Source organism: Equus quagga, chromosome 11, assembly GCF_021613505.1.
Source record: "Equus quagga isolate Etosha38 chromosome 11, UCLA_HA_Equagga_1.0, whole genome shotgun sequence".
Lineage (NCBI taxonomy): Eukaryota > Metazoa > Chordata > Mammalia > Perissodactyla > Equidae > Equus > Equus quagga.
In genome coordinates, this window is record NC_060277.1 from 33188291 (window position 1) to 33204281 (window position 15991).

Here is a 15991-nt window from a genome sequence, read left to right on the forward strand (position 1 = left end):
CCACACCCAGCATCCGAACCGACGAACCCCAGGCTGCTGAAGCAGAGTGTGTGAACTTAACCACTGGGCAATAGGGCTGGCCCCTCCATTTTTTTTTTTTTTTTTTGCATTTGATAAAATGATTTTAAAGTTTCTCTTGGAATAATGAATAAGTGAAAATATCAAAACATTTTTGAAAAAGAAGTGGTGATTTTTTGATACCAGTTTTAAACTAAAACTATAATAATTAAAACAGTATGGTCAGAATTGTTTATAAATAAAATAGCATAATTTAAAGCTCTTTATGGTAAAGGAAGAATCTCAAATCAGTTGGGAAGGGAGCTGGATTATTCAGTAAAGGACTTAGAAAAAATAGCTGTTTGAGGAAATAAAAATTTAGAGCTTCCCTTTATACTATGTATCAATACTATTTTCAGATAATTTTTTTAATTGTCTGAAACATTATCAAAAGACCAGAAGAAGACTTCAATGAATGTTAACCTGACCTCTGTGTGGAAAGTTTTCTAAATATAAAACCCGTGAAAGAAATCTTAAGGGAAGATTGAGAGCTTTGGTTATATATCTGCAATATTTCATGTGGGCCACAGATAGGCAGGAAGAGATTTTTCTCTACACCCCCATCCCTGTCCACAGAAAGATTAGATTAAGTTCTTGAGTTTCTATCACCACGGTTATAGAAACTCGGGAATGAAAAGGGCACGGAGAGTAGAAGCAGATGTATCCTGTCTCATTACATCAGAATGTCTAATGGAAGCTGTATGTCTGCAGTGACTCTGTGTGAACAAGATAGGGTCATGCCAGATCTGAGAAACTAATTCCATGATGTACCACAGTTATTTTGTATTTGGTACTTGCATCCCTATTTAGGAACAACTTACAGAAAGAATGAATGCCCTTAAAGGGAAATATTTACAGACATTTTGATCCCGTCTTGCTCTCAAGCTAATGTAATGTCAGCAAAGCCACATTCTCATTCCCAGGGACTTGGAATTATAGGGAGCAGAGTCTCTAAGCAATGTCTCTACTTCTAGTTTTTTAGTGTCCCTTATTTCTCTATAGTAACTTTGGAGCTGTATATCAGAAACATCTACAACACTGAAAAGCAAATCTCAAACAGGCTAGAGATCTTTGTCATGAGTACAGTAAATGATTAATATCCTAAATATGTAAAGAGCTCTCAAAGATCAATAATAAAAATATCAAGACCCTAATAGTAAAATCGTAAAGAACATGCATTGACAATTCATAGAAGAAGTAAAAATTCCAAGAAAGTATGAAAAAAAGTCCATCCTTTCCAGCAAAACAAATGCAAAATAAAATGACAGTGAGATTCCTTTTCTAACCTGTCCAAATTGGCAGAGATCCAGTAGTGTTGATAAGGATGAAATGAAATATAGGCATTCTCATGTGCCAGCAGTGGGAGTGTAAGTTGGTAACGCCTAGGAAGTAATTTAATAATATATATCAAGAACATTAAGTGATGTTTTGAATAAAACATTTTTGAAGACAAGTAATTCCTTTTGGCTAATTCCACTTCTAAGAACCTATTGCAAGGAAATAGAGATATACACAAAAATGTGTATCCCAGTCATTGTAGATTATGTCAGATGTGAGGCCTAGTGTAAGTGTCCAATGTGCCGGACATCAGATTTATATTTTAATGACATGGGGAAAATACTTAGGATATATCATTCAGTTAAAAGAAAAAGAAAAAAAAGTCAGGAGACTGCACATGACCAAATATAAGGCAAGATATTTTCCAAAAATGATCGCCTAGAAAAAGAGATTCATCTTAAATTAAAGCCCATTATGAAGTCTCTACTGTTATGGCATAATTTCTCAACAGCAAAGTCCTGTTTGGGGAGAACGCATTGGCCTGAAATGACCTCACACAGTGCTGATGCTGGATGCTTATAGAGAAAAAAGGAGGCAGACTAATCAAATACAGATCAAATAACTATTCCAGGGAGATGACCTCATCATTTCATGTCAGATAGCCTTCTAAAGATCACTTGGAAAAACAAATCAGTGGTTGGGTATATTTTGGTCAAAAAATAAGGTTTTTTTCTTTAAAGAAAGATAAGAAATAGGCAACAGATCTACAGTAAAATTATGTGATTGGTAAGCAAATGAAAAGACTAGTCATTGAAGTAAGTCATGAAAGCCTCGCATGAAAGGTTGTATCTATTCGTTTTTGTATAGCGAACAGTTCAGATTTAAGTATCTTCTCATTCCAATAGAGTCCTTTTCTGTTTGTGGGTTTCCTATCCAATAACTTTATAGTCTGTCAGCTAGTTTTTATTATCATTACGTAGTGCAAAGTGTACATTTTTCAAGGTCTGCCTTTGGAAATTAAAAATAGAGAAAGAAGTAGAGCTTATTTAGAAGCATAATAGAACATGAGGTTTCATTTTGATTTATAATACATAGCATTTACTTTTATTGATAAAATGATTTGAGTGTTCAGGCTTTTTTCTTTTTAATGAATGAATATCATTGAATTTTAGAACTGAAAAGGACCTAATCTAATTCATGCAGCCCACTTTCTGCCTTGATCTAGATGAGTTTGCCTCGAGTTAACTGTTACTCAGTCATTGAGTCAGGCCTAGAACACCAGGTTCCTGACTCTTCAGTTGAATCTATTTTCATGATAATATGTGTGTCAGTAGCTTAGCTTTTATCACATTGACTTTATTTTTACCTAACTGTTGAAAAGCCACAGTGAAGGTGATTATTATCATATTGTTTGTGGTAAAAATGCCTGTGTAAATGAATGATCTTTTAAATAATAGTTTATGAAACCTAATTAAAAACTTAGTCATATATCAGTTTTGGACTATTCATTAGTCATGTTTTGATATCTATGAAAAAATTAACTTTTAGGAGTCCTCTCTTGGTTTTAACTGACAAACATGATTTAAATTAATTGTTGCATTGAAAAATTTTGTTTTGGTCTTTTTAAGGCTGGCTTGAGTCTTCGCAAAGTAAACAGACATGTAGATTTTCCACTGATGCTTGATTTAGCACCATTCTGTTCTGCCACTTGTAAGGTACAGTATATTATTAAGATATTTGACCTGCAAATAATATGCTTAAAAGTATCCTGTGTATTGTTTATTAGCCATGCTTTTCTTTCTTTAAATAAGCTTCTCTTCTGAAAGGGAATTTTATAGTTAGTGAAGTTAAATCAGTAACGTGGAACATTTGACACACTGAATATGACTTTTGTCCTTTGGGAGACAGAGTAAAGAAAAGTTGAACAGATGTGTAAAGTATGAGGCATGGTGGTCATCAGAGCTGCTTGTAAATGCTACTAGAAGCAGATAGTTGCTGAGAGAGGTAAGCAGATTTTGTGCCCTCTCCTGTTCCTTGTAAATGATGTTCCTAATTAGCAGTAGTTTTAGCATTTATAGAGTTATTTATCTTTTGCAAATCAATATGCTAGTGCATTGTTTTTCATGCCATTTCCTGTACACTACTGAGAACAGTGCATTTGTCAGCTGAGGATGATACTTTAAAATTGCTAATACTTTCATAATTAGGTATAGAAAGCAGACTGGTTTATAATTGCTTATACTTACATGTAAGAACTGTGTGGGTGAAATCAATGACCTTGTCCTTCTTGAGAGAACCAAACAGTTATGGGATAACATATTGTCCTGTTCATGATTCCTTGTTAGCAGTCTGGGTTTTGTGGTATTAATAGAATGCTTATTGAACTTAATATTTTCAATCCATTGATCAGTCAAAACAAAAATATCTTAAATCCAGGGCTGACCCTGTGGCCTGGTGGTTAGATTACTGTGCTCCACTTTGGCATCCTAATTTGGGACCCAGGGCCTGGACCTTCACCCCTGGTTGGTGGCCATGCTGTGGTGGCAACCCACATACAAAATAGAGGAAGACTGGCACAGATGGTAGCTCAGGGCGAATCTTCCTCAAGCAGAAAGAGGAAGATTGGCAACAGATATTAGCTCAGAGTGGATCTGCCTCAGAAAAAAAAAAAACCCAGAAAAACTTAAATGCAATTTGTCAGTGAATCCAGTTCATCTGCTGTGGAATACCAGCAATATCTGTCAATTGTTAATACTCAGTATTCATATAATTTGATATTGTGGTAAACAAAATGTAATTTAACAAGCTCTGTATTAAATTTATGAAAACATATTTTTTAAATTATGTATTATGGAGAATTTCCAACATACACAAAAGTAGACCAGTGCAATGATACCCTTCACCCATCACCTAGCCCTAAAACCTTAGATACATGGCCAGTTCTGCGCCATCCACATGCTCATCTACTTCCTCCTCCCATATTACTTTGAAACAAATATCGGACATCGTTTCACTCATAAATATTTCTCTGTGAATCTCTAAAAGATAAGAATCGCTCCCCTCCTTTTTTTTAATATAACCACAATACCACTTTCACACTAAAAAAATTAAGAATTCCTTCATATCATCTAGTTTATGTATTTCCAATTGTCTCATAAATGAAGTTTTTAAAATGAATTAATATCCAAGTAAGGGCTATACATTATGATTGGACAATGTCTCCTTTAATATATGGTTCCCCTCTCCCATCTCTCCCCCTTTGCAGTTTATTTGTTGAAGAAACTGGGTCATCTTTCTGGTAGTTTCCCATAGTTTAGATTTTGGTGATTTTTCCTCTATCCTGTTTATTTCCTACAAATAGGTAGTTGGATCTAGAGAGGCTTGAAGAGATTCAGGTTTGGTATTCCTTTTTTTTTTTTTTTTTTTTTTCTCCTGGTAAGGCTGTTTCATAGGGACTGTTCTGTTCTTTCATCAGGTGCCATATAATGCCAATTATCTTTTTGTGATATTAGCCACCAGTGGTACTCAATGCGAGATCTGTGAGTTCATTAAGAATTACAGGGTAATGATATTCTATCCCTGTCATTCCTTCTTCATTTTTTAGCTAGAATATTTCTACATAAAGAGAAATTCCTTTCATCTATTTAGTTATCTTATGGTATATAGTTCTTATAGAAAAGGTGGAATAAATGCTCTATGCTTTCCCTGCCTCCCTTTTAAACCAGTTTTAAGAATAATGAATTAATTCACTAGCATCCTCAAACTCTGATCAATTAATTTATCATTATGAATTCATGGATTTAAACACATTAGATATGTTTCAATTTATTACACTTTTCTTTTTATTCATGCTCTTAATATATCAGTCTAATGGGTCTGTAGTTGGCAATTGAAAGCCTCATCAGTTGGGCTCCTGGGTTAAATTTTAAATGTAAATTTTTAAAATTTTGTTTAACACTTACATTTGAGTTTGGAACTACATATTTTATGTATCAAATGTACAATACAAGATAAATTCAGACAAGTGTAGCTTTTCTCCATATCCATTCTGTTTTTCTCTCTCCTTCTAAATAACCTTTTAAAAAAACTGGTTTCTTCTGTTATTTTTTAAAATATAAGCAGACAGGTATGTATATATACATCTCCCCTCTTAAATAATCATAGCTTCCAATGCCTACCCTTTTTTCTATCTTATTCTTAACATTATATCCTGGAGATTATTTCATAGCAGTATTTAGAAGCTCTCCATTTTTCAAGCAGTATAATACTCTGTTATATGGATGTTTCAGAGTTTATTCAACCAGTCCCCAGTTTATGAACATTTGGGTCTATTCCAGTCTTTTGATATTATAAATAATTCTACAATTAGTACTGTGTGGTGCATGTCTTTTTACATTTTGTTCATATACCTGTGAGATAGACTCCTAGAAACAGGATTGATAAATCTAAGGGTAATACATATATGACTTAGCTAGATAACATGAGATATCCCTCCACAGGGGCTACGCCCCTTTGCATTCCCACATGCAATGTATATGAGTACTCTTTTCCCCACAGCCCAGCCAAGAGAACACTGTCAAGCTTTTGCATTTTCCCAGTCCAATACATTGGAAGAGTATCTCAGTGTAGTTTGAATATGCATTTCTGTTATTTTAAGCAGGATGTACATTTGACTTAATTTTCCTTACAATAGTATTTCACTCAATATTACTAATTTGGGTTTTTTCTTTGTCTCAAAGAATGTAAATGTGGGAGATAAAGTTCTCTATGGTCTCTATGGTGTAGTGGAACATAGCGGCTCGATGAGAGGAGGCCACTACACCGCTTACGTGAAAGTGAGGACACCCTCCAGGAGATTATTGGAACATATCACTGGGAAGAGAAATGTACCTGGTATGCCATCCTAATTTTGTTTTATTTTTAAAAACGAATTTATTCTTCCTTTTCTGGAAGAGGTAAATTATTTCATGGATACCTCAAGTGGATTCACTTGTTGATGTCAAGTGAGAAATACCTTTAAGAGTACTTAGGTCATCTCAGAGAATCTTAAATATCATAAGACTGTCCCTTCTAGGTGATGTGAAGTGACACACAGTTTTTCAAGATATTAAGTCCTTGTTTATTGCAGTGGAGTAGCATTTTATTTACCAATACCAAAAGTTTTTGAAGATATACCAGGACCTCAGAATAGACTTGGAGTTGAAAATTTGCTGACTTTGCTTATAGACTAGCAAACTAACTTTATTTTTTCCTTTTCTTTTAGTGAAAATGATTCTTTTCCTTGAACAAATATTTACAAGGCTATCTAATTTTTCACTAGATATTTAAAGTAAAATGATACTAGTACTAATGCTTTGAAAGATTAGTTCATTTAGGTAGGTGTTTAACCCAAGAAGAAACAGACTTATACAATAACATCTGGCACTAGATAAATAAAGTTTGTGATGAATATGTTGTTTAAGAACATACTTATAAAATTTTACTTCTTTCTGTTTTGTTAGGTTTGAAAGAACCTGATAGTGAGTCGGCAGGCCAGTGGGTCCATGTTAGTGATACTTATGTGCAGGTGGTTCCAGAATCAAGAGCACTTAGTGCACAAGCGTACCTTCTTTTTTATGAAAGAATATTATAATGATTTGTTAATTATTCATGGTAATGATTATTTAGATCACTTTTATTTAAATGCTGCAATGGTAACCATAATATGCAATGTGCCTTCGTAGTCTTTTCTCTTCTGTAGGAATAGCATGTCCCTCAAATGCTCCTGAACATTTTTACCATTTTGGTAAATGCTTTTAAAGTAAATTAAATTTACTGAGTGCTTTCAAATGTATATTCTTAAACTAAATGTAAACACATGTTTTTAAAAAATTATTTATCCCTGGAAAAACTAGAATTTACAGCAGTAGAGGAAATTCTTTTATGATGTGGCTTATTATTACAAGCATTCAGAAATGATACTGACTAAATCAAATGGTTCCTTAAAACAGTGTTTCCCAAACGTGAGTCACATACCACCTTTCTGATCTCATATACTTGTATGTATACCTCCTGTGCCATTGTTTACTTATTGTTTTTAACCTTATTTTTTAGCCTTATTTTTTTAACCATAGGCTTGTTTTGAGTATATTCCACATTTTATCTGCTAGTTATATTTTTTCTAATAAATATATAAGTATTAAAAATAAATTGTTCATCTATGTAGCACTCCACTTAAAAAATCATCTCAGGGCTATCCAGTGGTAGACGTGCACTGCTGTGTGGGAAACATTGCTATAACATGTATTTACACAATTGGCATAGTGACCTTGTCTTGTTTTGTATGATTCAACCATATAAAAAGACACCACTGTAACTTCAGTAATACAGGTTTACAAATATTATATTGATTAGCTTATTGCTTTGAGGTTTTGAGAACTAGAAAAATATTGAAATACTTCATCAACATATTATTTACAGCCTATTCTTGGTGGAGTTGAGGATAATTTGCAAATGATTAGCCAAGGTCAAAATATAGTGATAGAGAATTGTAACATGCAGAATTGGTAAGTAGAAGTTGTTCATCCCTATGGGACCATAGGGTATTTTGAGATATAAATTACCAAATTATATTTGTAAATGTTATAGAATTATATTCTAATTATACTTAACAGGGAAAGATAATACATTTCCTAGTTCAGTAGGTCAGTAAATGTTAATCATGTTTTCGGGGTTTTGAGATCACTTTTTCTTTGTCTTCATCAAGCAGTATTAATAAGTTCAAGTGAGTTTAGATTTTATTTTAGGGGCATAAAGTTGGCATTTCTGATTTTCTTTTTAAAGAATTAAATACTAGCAAAAATATGATATCTTTTACTGCTAGAATACAAATTATTAAGCTGCCAAAACTTGGCATGAAAATATTACTACTACTTAGGCTTAAATTTAAAAAAAATAATGGCTACTTCGGTGTCACATTATTGAATCAAAACATGTAACTGCAAGGTTCAAGCATCCTAATCATTAGTGCCAACTAAAGACACTAAAGGCAGATACTGGCTATGTGCCTAGTCCCAGTTCATTCTCTGGGGAAGGAAGGGTAAGAAGCGTGGCTGAAGACAATGTGTGGAAATATTTAACCTTCTTAACACACATGTATATACAACATTTTCAAGGTTACCAGTGCTGCCTTTTGATATGTGAATAAATGGAATTGTGATGAGTGTTAAAAAAGGTAATAACATACAAAATGCAGAGCTTAAAAATATCATTGCACAAATTCTGTTTTTAAGCTGTTGAAATTTCAATAGTAGTATTTTTCTTGATTTTTAACAGTGAAATGATGGAGACACATATCTGTGTAAGTTAATCTGCAAACTCAGGTTTTGTCCTGTGAAAGGTAATTTAAAGTGTTTAATTGTAATCTATTAACACTGAAATTTTCAGTACCAGAGCAGTGAATCTTTTTGAAAAATACTAGTTAAATCTCTTTATTCAAGTCAGACTTCTTGGTAATGACAATTACCGTCCCCTCTCACAACTGTAAATATTACGTCACCTCATTTCTCTCCTAGATAAGATACTATTAAAAGGCATGCACTTTTCACTGGATGGTCACCTGCTTCTTGTTTCATTGATAGATAGATGAAAGAAAGAAAGAGAGAAAGAGAAAGAGGGAAGGGAAGAAGAAAGGAAGGGAAAGAAACAAGAGCATTCTTTTCTGTTGCCTCTTGGCTTATGCTTTACACAGTTATAGTCAGAGACGGCGAGTGATAGTGAGGGCAAGAATCAAGGAAAGTGCCTAGGTCCTCTTTTCACTATCAGATGCCAGGAAAGGCACCAGTGCTATAGTTATCAAATAGGACATCTTTTAAGCTTTATTCTGAGTACCAGTTAAGAGTGATTTTTTGTTGAGTGAGTGACACATTGTAGCTCCAGATCATTACCTCAGTGCTCAAGGACTGCAGTAGTTTTTATGCTCAACTTCACATTTTCTCATTAAGTCTATATTTATTGAATACCTGCTAAGGGTCAGGCACTATGCTGACATTATTTTAACATGTTTTAAAATGGAGAGGCCTATATAAGTTTTAGACATTATACCAGAAGTAACATGCAAATAAGATACTTTTATTTTCATTTCCACAATGTTAAATGAGCTAATTCTGAAATCTGGTTTTTTTATGGCCTAGAGTTTATGAATGCTTTTCCATGTCTTCTGGTAATGGAATAAATTTGATTTTTTGGATGCCTAAGAGTTTCCTAAGATAGCTTTCTCTATTACAATAGAGAAAGCATGTTAAGTTACACATGGTCTGCATTTAAATTTTTGTTTTTGACTATTTCCAAAGCACATTTGCAGGGGTACTAAATTGTGAAGCTACTGTAATAACAGTAGTTTCCAGATGACCTCAGGAAACAGGATGAACAGATGAGAATGTTTACAGATCCTCAAAACAACTACATAGTGTTTAGCCAAATGAATTTAAGAAGTAAAACAGAGAAGTTTCTCTAGCTTTATTTAGAAACTGGTTTACAGGGTATGTCTAACCCCAGTTTCCTAGTTTTTCCATATTTAAAATGGTAAAATTTTTATTATGTGCCAATTATGTGAATATTTTTGACATATCCAATGTATATCTATGTTTAAGATTTTGTCATTTAATGTCTTTAAAACTGATGTGAATACCACCTTTTTGGGAGGCCAAGGAGAATGGTTCTTGCTGTCAGTTCTAAGAGCAGTTGATACTTGTTTTCTTGTTTTAAATGTGCCAACAGAACTATTTTACTATAATATATTTAAAAGCTCTTAGCTTGCATGTGTGATGATTTTAGCCAGTGATTTTATACAATAACTGAAAAAATTTTCTCAAAATTAAGCTGTGAAATGTTTCAACTTCATATAATTTTTGTAGTACAAAAGAATATCCTGCCTACTCTTCTTAAATTCATATTCATAATTTATTTGCATGTTAGCTGATCAAATAAGCCTAAACCAAATATGTTATGTGCAATAAAATAAAGCCTTTATATATATCTAGAATATTAAGAAAGACTATTTTTAGATATTTAAAATGTTTTGGTCCATGTAGAAATCATCAAATCTGTTTAAAAGATAGATGACTATATTTTTAATTTTGAGTAACATTGGTTATCATTCCTACTGTTTTATCTTTACTTTTTATTGCAGTGTTTTTAGAAAATAGCTATGTAACTTATTGAGCATTATTTTGATATTACTGTATAAACATGCATAATAAATATTAAATTCTTATTTATGTTTCAGCACTGGTCCTGGAGTTTTTGCAATGCACATTATTAACAGAATATTTCATCTATCAACACTGTATTTGTTTACTTAGCTATATTCAAAATATCCTTCATATTTTAGAAATTCATTATTTCAGAACAAAAATCTTATTATGGGCCACTTTCACTCAGATTTCAGTATCTACGAAGGATGTGTCTTCATCCTTTCAGATGTGTCTCAAAATGTTCTAGTTATTTAGGCAGGATAATTTATTAGGAAATATTTTGTTTACCTGTTTGTTTCTATTTACCCTCTTTTGGATCATGAAGCTCCTTGAGGTTATGATTAAAGTTATAGACCATGTTTCATTTGTTCAATAATGTGATAAGTATTTATTGAATACCTGCTGTGTAGGTAGGTAAGCATTGGGGATACAGCACTGAAGACAGAAATCTCTTTAAGAAGTGAGGAAATAGACATTCTAAGAAGTGAAGAGTAAGGAAAAGATGTATCAAATGGTAAATGATATGGAGAGAAATCAAGGAACATAACCCACAGAGCCATATAGGAATTAAGGTCCGGGGATGAGGGATGTTCTAGGGATAAAAGGTGTCATGATATTAATCCTGATAGTCCCAAAGGGAAGCTATGAGTGTTGGGGAAAGAGGAAAGTTTTAATTCTGGGGCCCTCTCTTCAACCTGCTAATGGCAATATAGAGGCTGGGAAGGGAAATCTTGACATTTGCATCTTCTCAGAAAAATATATGCCCCAGATTTTTGTATGTAAGTTCAGAGGTTCATGGACCCCCAAAGCCATTTTCACACCTTTTTAAAATTGCACTCAAGCAGAAATATCCAAAATGTGTGTATTCCCATATGTATTAGAATAGGCTGGGTCTTTCTGCAGTAACAAATAACTCCACATCCCAATGACTTAACAGTTTATTTCTTGCTCACCCAGAGTCCACTGTGAGTCCGGGTAGTCTGCAGAGGCAACTGTTTTCCAACTGGTGACTTTGTAATCCAGGCTGATTGTCTTGTGGCTCTATCATTTCAACACCAGGCCTCCTCACTGTGGCAGAGGAAGAGAGCAATAAAAGGTCTGCACCAACAATTAAATTCTTCATCTTGGATGTGTCACCCATGACCCATTGGCCAAAAGTAGTCATCTGGCCCTGCCTACTTGCAGTGAGTGATGGGTAGGATGGATAGGAAAGAGTAAGTGTCCCATGGGCTCAGAAGAAAAAAGAGAATGAGATATGTGAGTGCACTAGAAATTTCTCACAATCTACCCTCGGGTCAGCAAATACTCGGCTCTCTCTCTCTTCTACACATGGAACATAGTGACTCCCTTTTCAAGGGATTCGGCTCCAAAGTCCCATCCAGGCAAAGTTTTATTCTTTAAGACCAGGCTCTTTGGAAGTGCTATGTCAGGTCTGGATATTGCTCCCAGGAACCAAAAGGATGTGTTCTGTTTTCCACACACTTAACATACCATGGTGGAACCAGTGGAACCATAACCATGATAAACATTGTCCTCCAGAAAGAGGGAGAAAAATGGAGATATTGTCAGGGTCTCTTACCCTGGGCATGGGGAATGTGCCTAGTTTGACCTTTTTTCTCTTCTGTAAGAATTCCCTTCTCCACTGTTCTCTGTGACCCAGACTCCACCCTCTGGAAAGATCTTTTTTTTATTATTATTATTATCTTCCTTGTCTACATCTGAGTGGCTGTTGAGAAATATGCTATCCTTGGGAGTTGCACAGCTTCCCCCCCCCCACACCCCATCCCCCGAGAAAGATTAGCTCTGAGCTAACATCTGCCACCAATCCTCCGCCTCTTGCTGAGGAAGATTGGCCCTGAGCGAACATCCGTGCCCATCTTCCTCTGTTTTACACGTGGGAGGCCTGCCACAGAATGGCCTGATAAGCGATGCATAGGTCTGCGCCTGGGATCCAAACGGCGAACCCCAGGCAGCTGAAGCGAGTGCGCGAACTTAACTGCTACACCACTAGGCTGGGCCCTGCACAGCTTTTTTTTCCAGTCTGTTTCCTAGATAATTGGGCACTGAAGTTGATTCTTTTTAAAGTATGGAATAATTACAAGTTCCTTTAGGCAAGATTTATGGTTTCTTTTTCAGTACAACTCTTAAAAACTTAGTAGGCTTCTTATCTGTTTCAAGTCAAATTTACATGCTAGTAACCATACCACTTTTTTGAGATAGGTAGTTCTTGGGTTCGCTATATTTCTTTGATTTCCTACTTTCACACCTCTCTCCTGACTTTATGGCAGGTACTTTCTGTCTATAAGCTTTGATGATAGAGCAATCTTCTTAACCACATTTTTATTCTCGGGCATTTTTTTCCCAAGCGAGGAAATTAAAGGTTCCACATCCTTAATTTATCTATTGAAAAGTTTTCCAAAGTAAGTATGAAGTCTACTCCCTTAGTTATGATCTTTGCTGCAAGTCTGAGTTTTAATGATTCTTTGTCACTTAAAGGCTTTCTCAAGTTTATCTCCTATTGCTTGGATTTGAAAAACAGAACTATGTGAGTCTCAGACTTTCTGGTCACCTCTGTTCCCTCATTTCAGCTTTTACAAATCAACCGTTCCTTTCTGAGCTCCATTCTTTCTTGTAATATCTTGCCAAATGCATCCATTAGGCACACAACACGCAGTGTCTTATTTTTCAACCTCTTCCCCTAGTTCGAAATTCAAGGTACATTTTCTGCCTCCAGGTTTTCGTGGGTGATACATCAAATGTTTTGCCACTGCATAATGTGAAGTGCCATGTTTCTAGCCTCCAGTGTTAGTTTTCTATGTGTGTGAACCAACCTCTAAGCTAATACCACACATTTTAGGTTCTTTGAGCAGCACCCAACTCCCATTACCACTATCTGTATTTGTCAGGATAGGTTAGGCTTATGCTGTATTAACAAATGACTCTTGAATCTCAGCAGCTTACCTTGTGATCATTGCAATGTCTTTTGCTGATTTGGGGCTCTTTCTGGCCACTCTTTCCCATGAAACAACTCAGTGATCCAGGCTGACAGAGAATTTACCAGTCTGTAGCTGCATTATTGAAACATATGGCCTTCTTGGTCGATGGGACAGTGCATCAGGTCTTGTAAGTTTAGGTCCAGAAATGACAGTCATCACTTAACCCACAGCCCATTGGCTAGAACTAATTCACAAAGTCTTCCCTAACTTTAAGGGGGCTTACAAATACCATCTTCTGTGTGCTCTAAGTTGGTGGAGAATCAGATATTGGTGAACAGGAATCATGTCTGCTACATCACACACATGAATTAAGTACAGAAACAGTAGTTTGAATCATGAAAGACTTTAGGTAAGAATATGCTGGTAGTGAACACACTAGGTTTACCTTACTTTCTCCAATCTGGCCTAAATGGCCATTACCTGCATAAAGACTAGTTTGGTCCACTGTTCAATAACTGAAGTAATTGTTATTTTATATCCTTCTTATACTTCATTATATACTCTTGCTACCCGCTAGGAGATGCTTAAGTAACAATATTACTTAAGAATTAAAAGAGTTGTAATTTATAATAACTTGTAGCATATTAGCTTTAAATAATTTTTTAGCCTCCATTGTATTTTGATTGTGGTAAAATATATAACATAAAATTTACCATTATAATCATTTTTAGGTGTACAAATTCCATGGCATTAAGTACATTCACAATGTTGTACAAAGATCACCATTCATTTCTAGAACTCTTTCCTCATCCCAAACAGAAACTCTGTACCCATTAAATATTTCCCCATCCCCCTTTTTCCTCCAACCCCCAGCAACTGCATTCTATTTTCTGTCTTTATAAATTTGCCTATCCTAGGTACCTCATATAAGTGAAATTATACAGTATCGGTCCTTTTGTGTCTGTCTTTTTTTACTTAGCATAATCTTCTCAAGGTTCATGTTGTAGCATGTATCGGAATTTCATTTTTAAGGCTGAGTAATATTCTACTGTATGTATATACCACAGTTTTAAATAATTTTTATTCTTAAATTTTAAGGCGATATGATATGGAACTTAATAACACTGTAAAGTTTCACATCTTGAGAAGCATACTTCCTAATTCAGTATCTTTTCCACATTTCATTTAACTTTTTTCCATTTTACCTTGAGGATAATGTTTCCATAATAATACAAAGTACTAACTTGAACAGATCCTCTCCATGAATTTTCTACTTCAAACACTCTGCAAACAGGGGAATTTAATAAAAAATTTAACTTACAACAGAGTCCCCTGATTGTTAGTTATAAGCAGCAGACTGCCAAGACTGGCAAGATGCTGGCTGCTACAGCACTTTCGGATCAAGGAGCAGGATGACCAGACTGTAGCAGATCATGTGCAGGACAGCTGCTCAAAAAGACACTCAGCCACAATGACACGTTCTATGAAAGTTTGTTGTTGAAATAGTATACATGCCTGTTGTCTCCTTCATGTCATAATGTTCAGGGAAATCCTAGACGACAGTGGTGATGGAAAGGGAAATGGGACTGTATAACTCGTTTCCTGGCCTGGCAAACAGTGATTGCTGAGATTGTCTCGTTAAACTGGCACAAGGAACAAAACGTGAGGCATTTAATAATTCTCTCCATTTGGCAACAGGGTTCCAAAATGACTGGCCTCTACTGGGGTCATTATTGTTCAAAATATTAACTCAATTGTTTGATGAACGCAAAAATTTCTGTGTGCTACGCAGTTTGCTGGCCAGTCGGAGAGCAGAGACCAGGAAAAAAAACCCTACCAAAAAATTGCTTCAACTTTACGGGGGGGAAAAAAGCAAATGATTACAAGATGATTATAGGAAGTAGGAACATATGCAAGTTTCACTGAGGTAATCAGGTTTCACAGAGAAAACAGAATGTTTCTCTGATCAGACTGTTGTTCAGAGAAATAAACTTGAAAATCAGGCCCTATGCAAAAAACTTGGAAAACGAAGAAAATCACGAAGCAAAATCCGAGATAACCACTGATAACATGTGGTATATATGTCCTTCTAATTTTTGTTCCATAAAGTGATCTAAAAAATCATATTACACTGTTGTGCAGTCTTTTTTGGTGCTGAATAGAAATGAGGGAAAGGGTCAAAGGAACGGAACTTTCCTCTGCCTCCAGTAGGTGCTTCATGCAATCACGTCATGGTGTTGCCGGGTGCAGTTGGTGAACATTTCTCCCAAGAGGAAGTTTTATTTCGAGGGCCACTTGGATTTGACGCCCCGCCGAACTTCAGCTATTGAGGACTTTCCTCTAATGCTGATGCAGAAGTATGTGTTTTAAGTGTTTTTTCAAGGAAGATTTAATTTCATGCAAACGGCATCTATCTTCTCACATCTATTTGTATTTATCTTCTTTATCCATCTAGCTATACTCTTACTGTTGTATTTCTACTATAAC

The 15991-nt window shown here is 35.1% G+C and overlaps 1 protein-coding gene and 1 long non-coding RNA gene across 4 annotated transcripts in view; one reads left to right on the top strand and one right to left on the bottom strand.

Moving 5' to 3' along the window:
- Positions 1–10599, top strand: part of USP45 (ubiquitin specific peptidase 45) — a 66307-nt gene extending 55708 nt beyond the window's left edge. For 2 of the 3 annotated variants that reach the window (XM_046675622.1, XM_046675621.1), the window contains exons 16-18: positions 2964–3050; positions 6075–6228; positions 6837–10599. In XM_046675622.1, coding sequence (XP_046531578.1) covers positions 2964–3050; positions 6075–6228; positions 6837–6967 — 372 coding nt within the window. In that variant the 3' untranslated portion in view covers positions 6968–10599. Of the gene's footprint in view, positions 1–2963; positions 3051–3243; positions 3340–6074; positions 6229–6836 lie in introns of those variants that run through there. The other variant, XM_046675623.1, reaches the window with a different exon arrangement.
- Positions 10600–11493: 894 nt separating this feature from the next.
- Positions 11494–14349, bottom strand: LOC124246894 (uncharacterized). The gene is made up of 2 exons (XR_006890620.1): positions 13530–14349; positions 11494–11636 (listed from the first exon to the last, which is right to left on the bottom strand). It is a non-coding gene; the product is annotated as an uncharacterized LOC124246894 (long non-coding RNA).
- Between the last annotated feature and the right edge of the window lie 1642 nt (positions 14350–15991).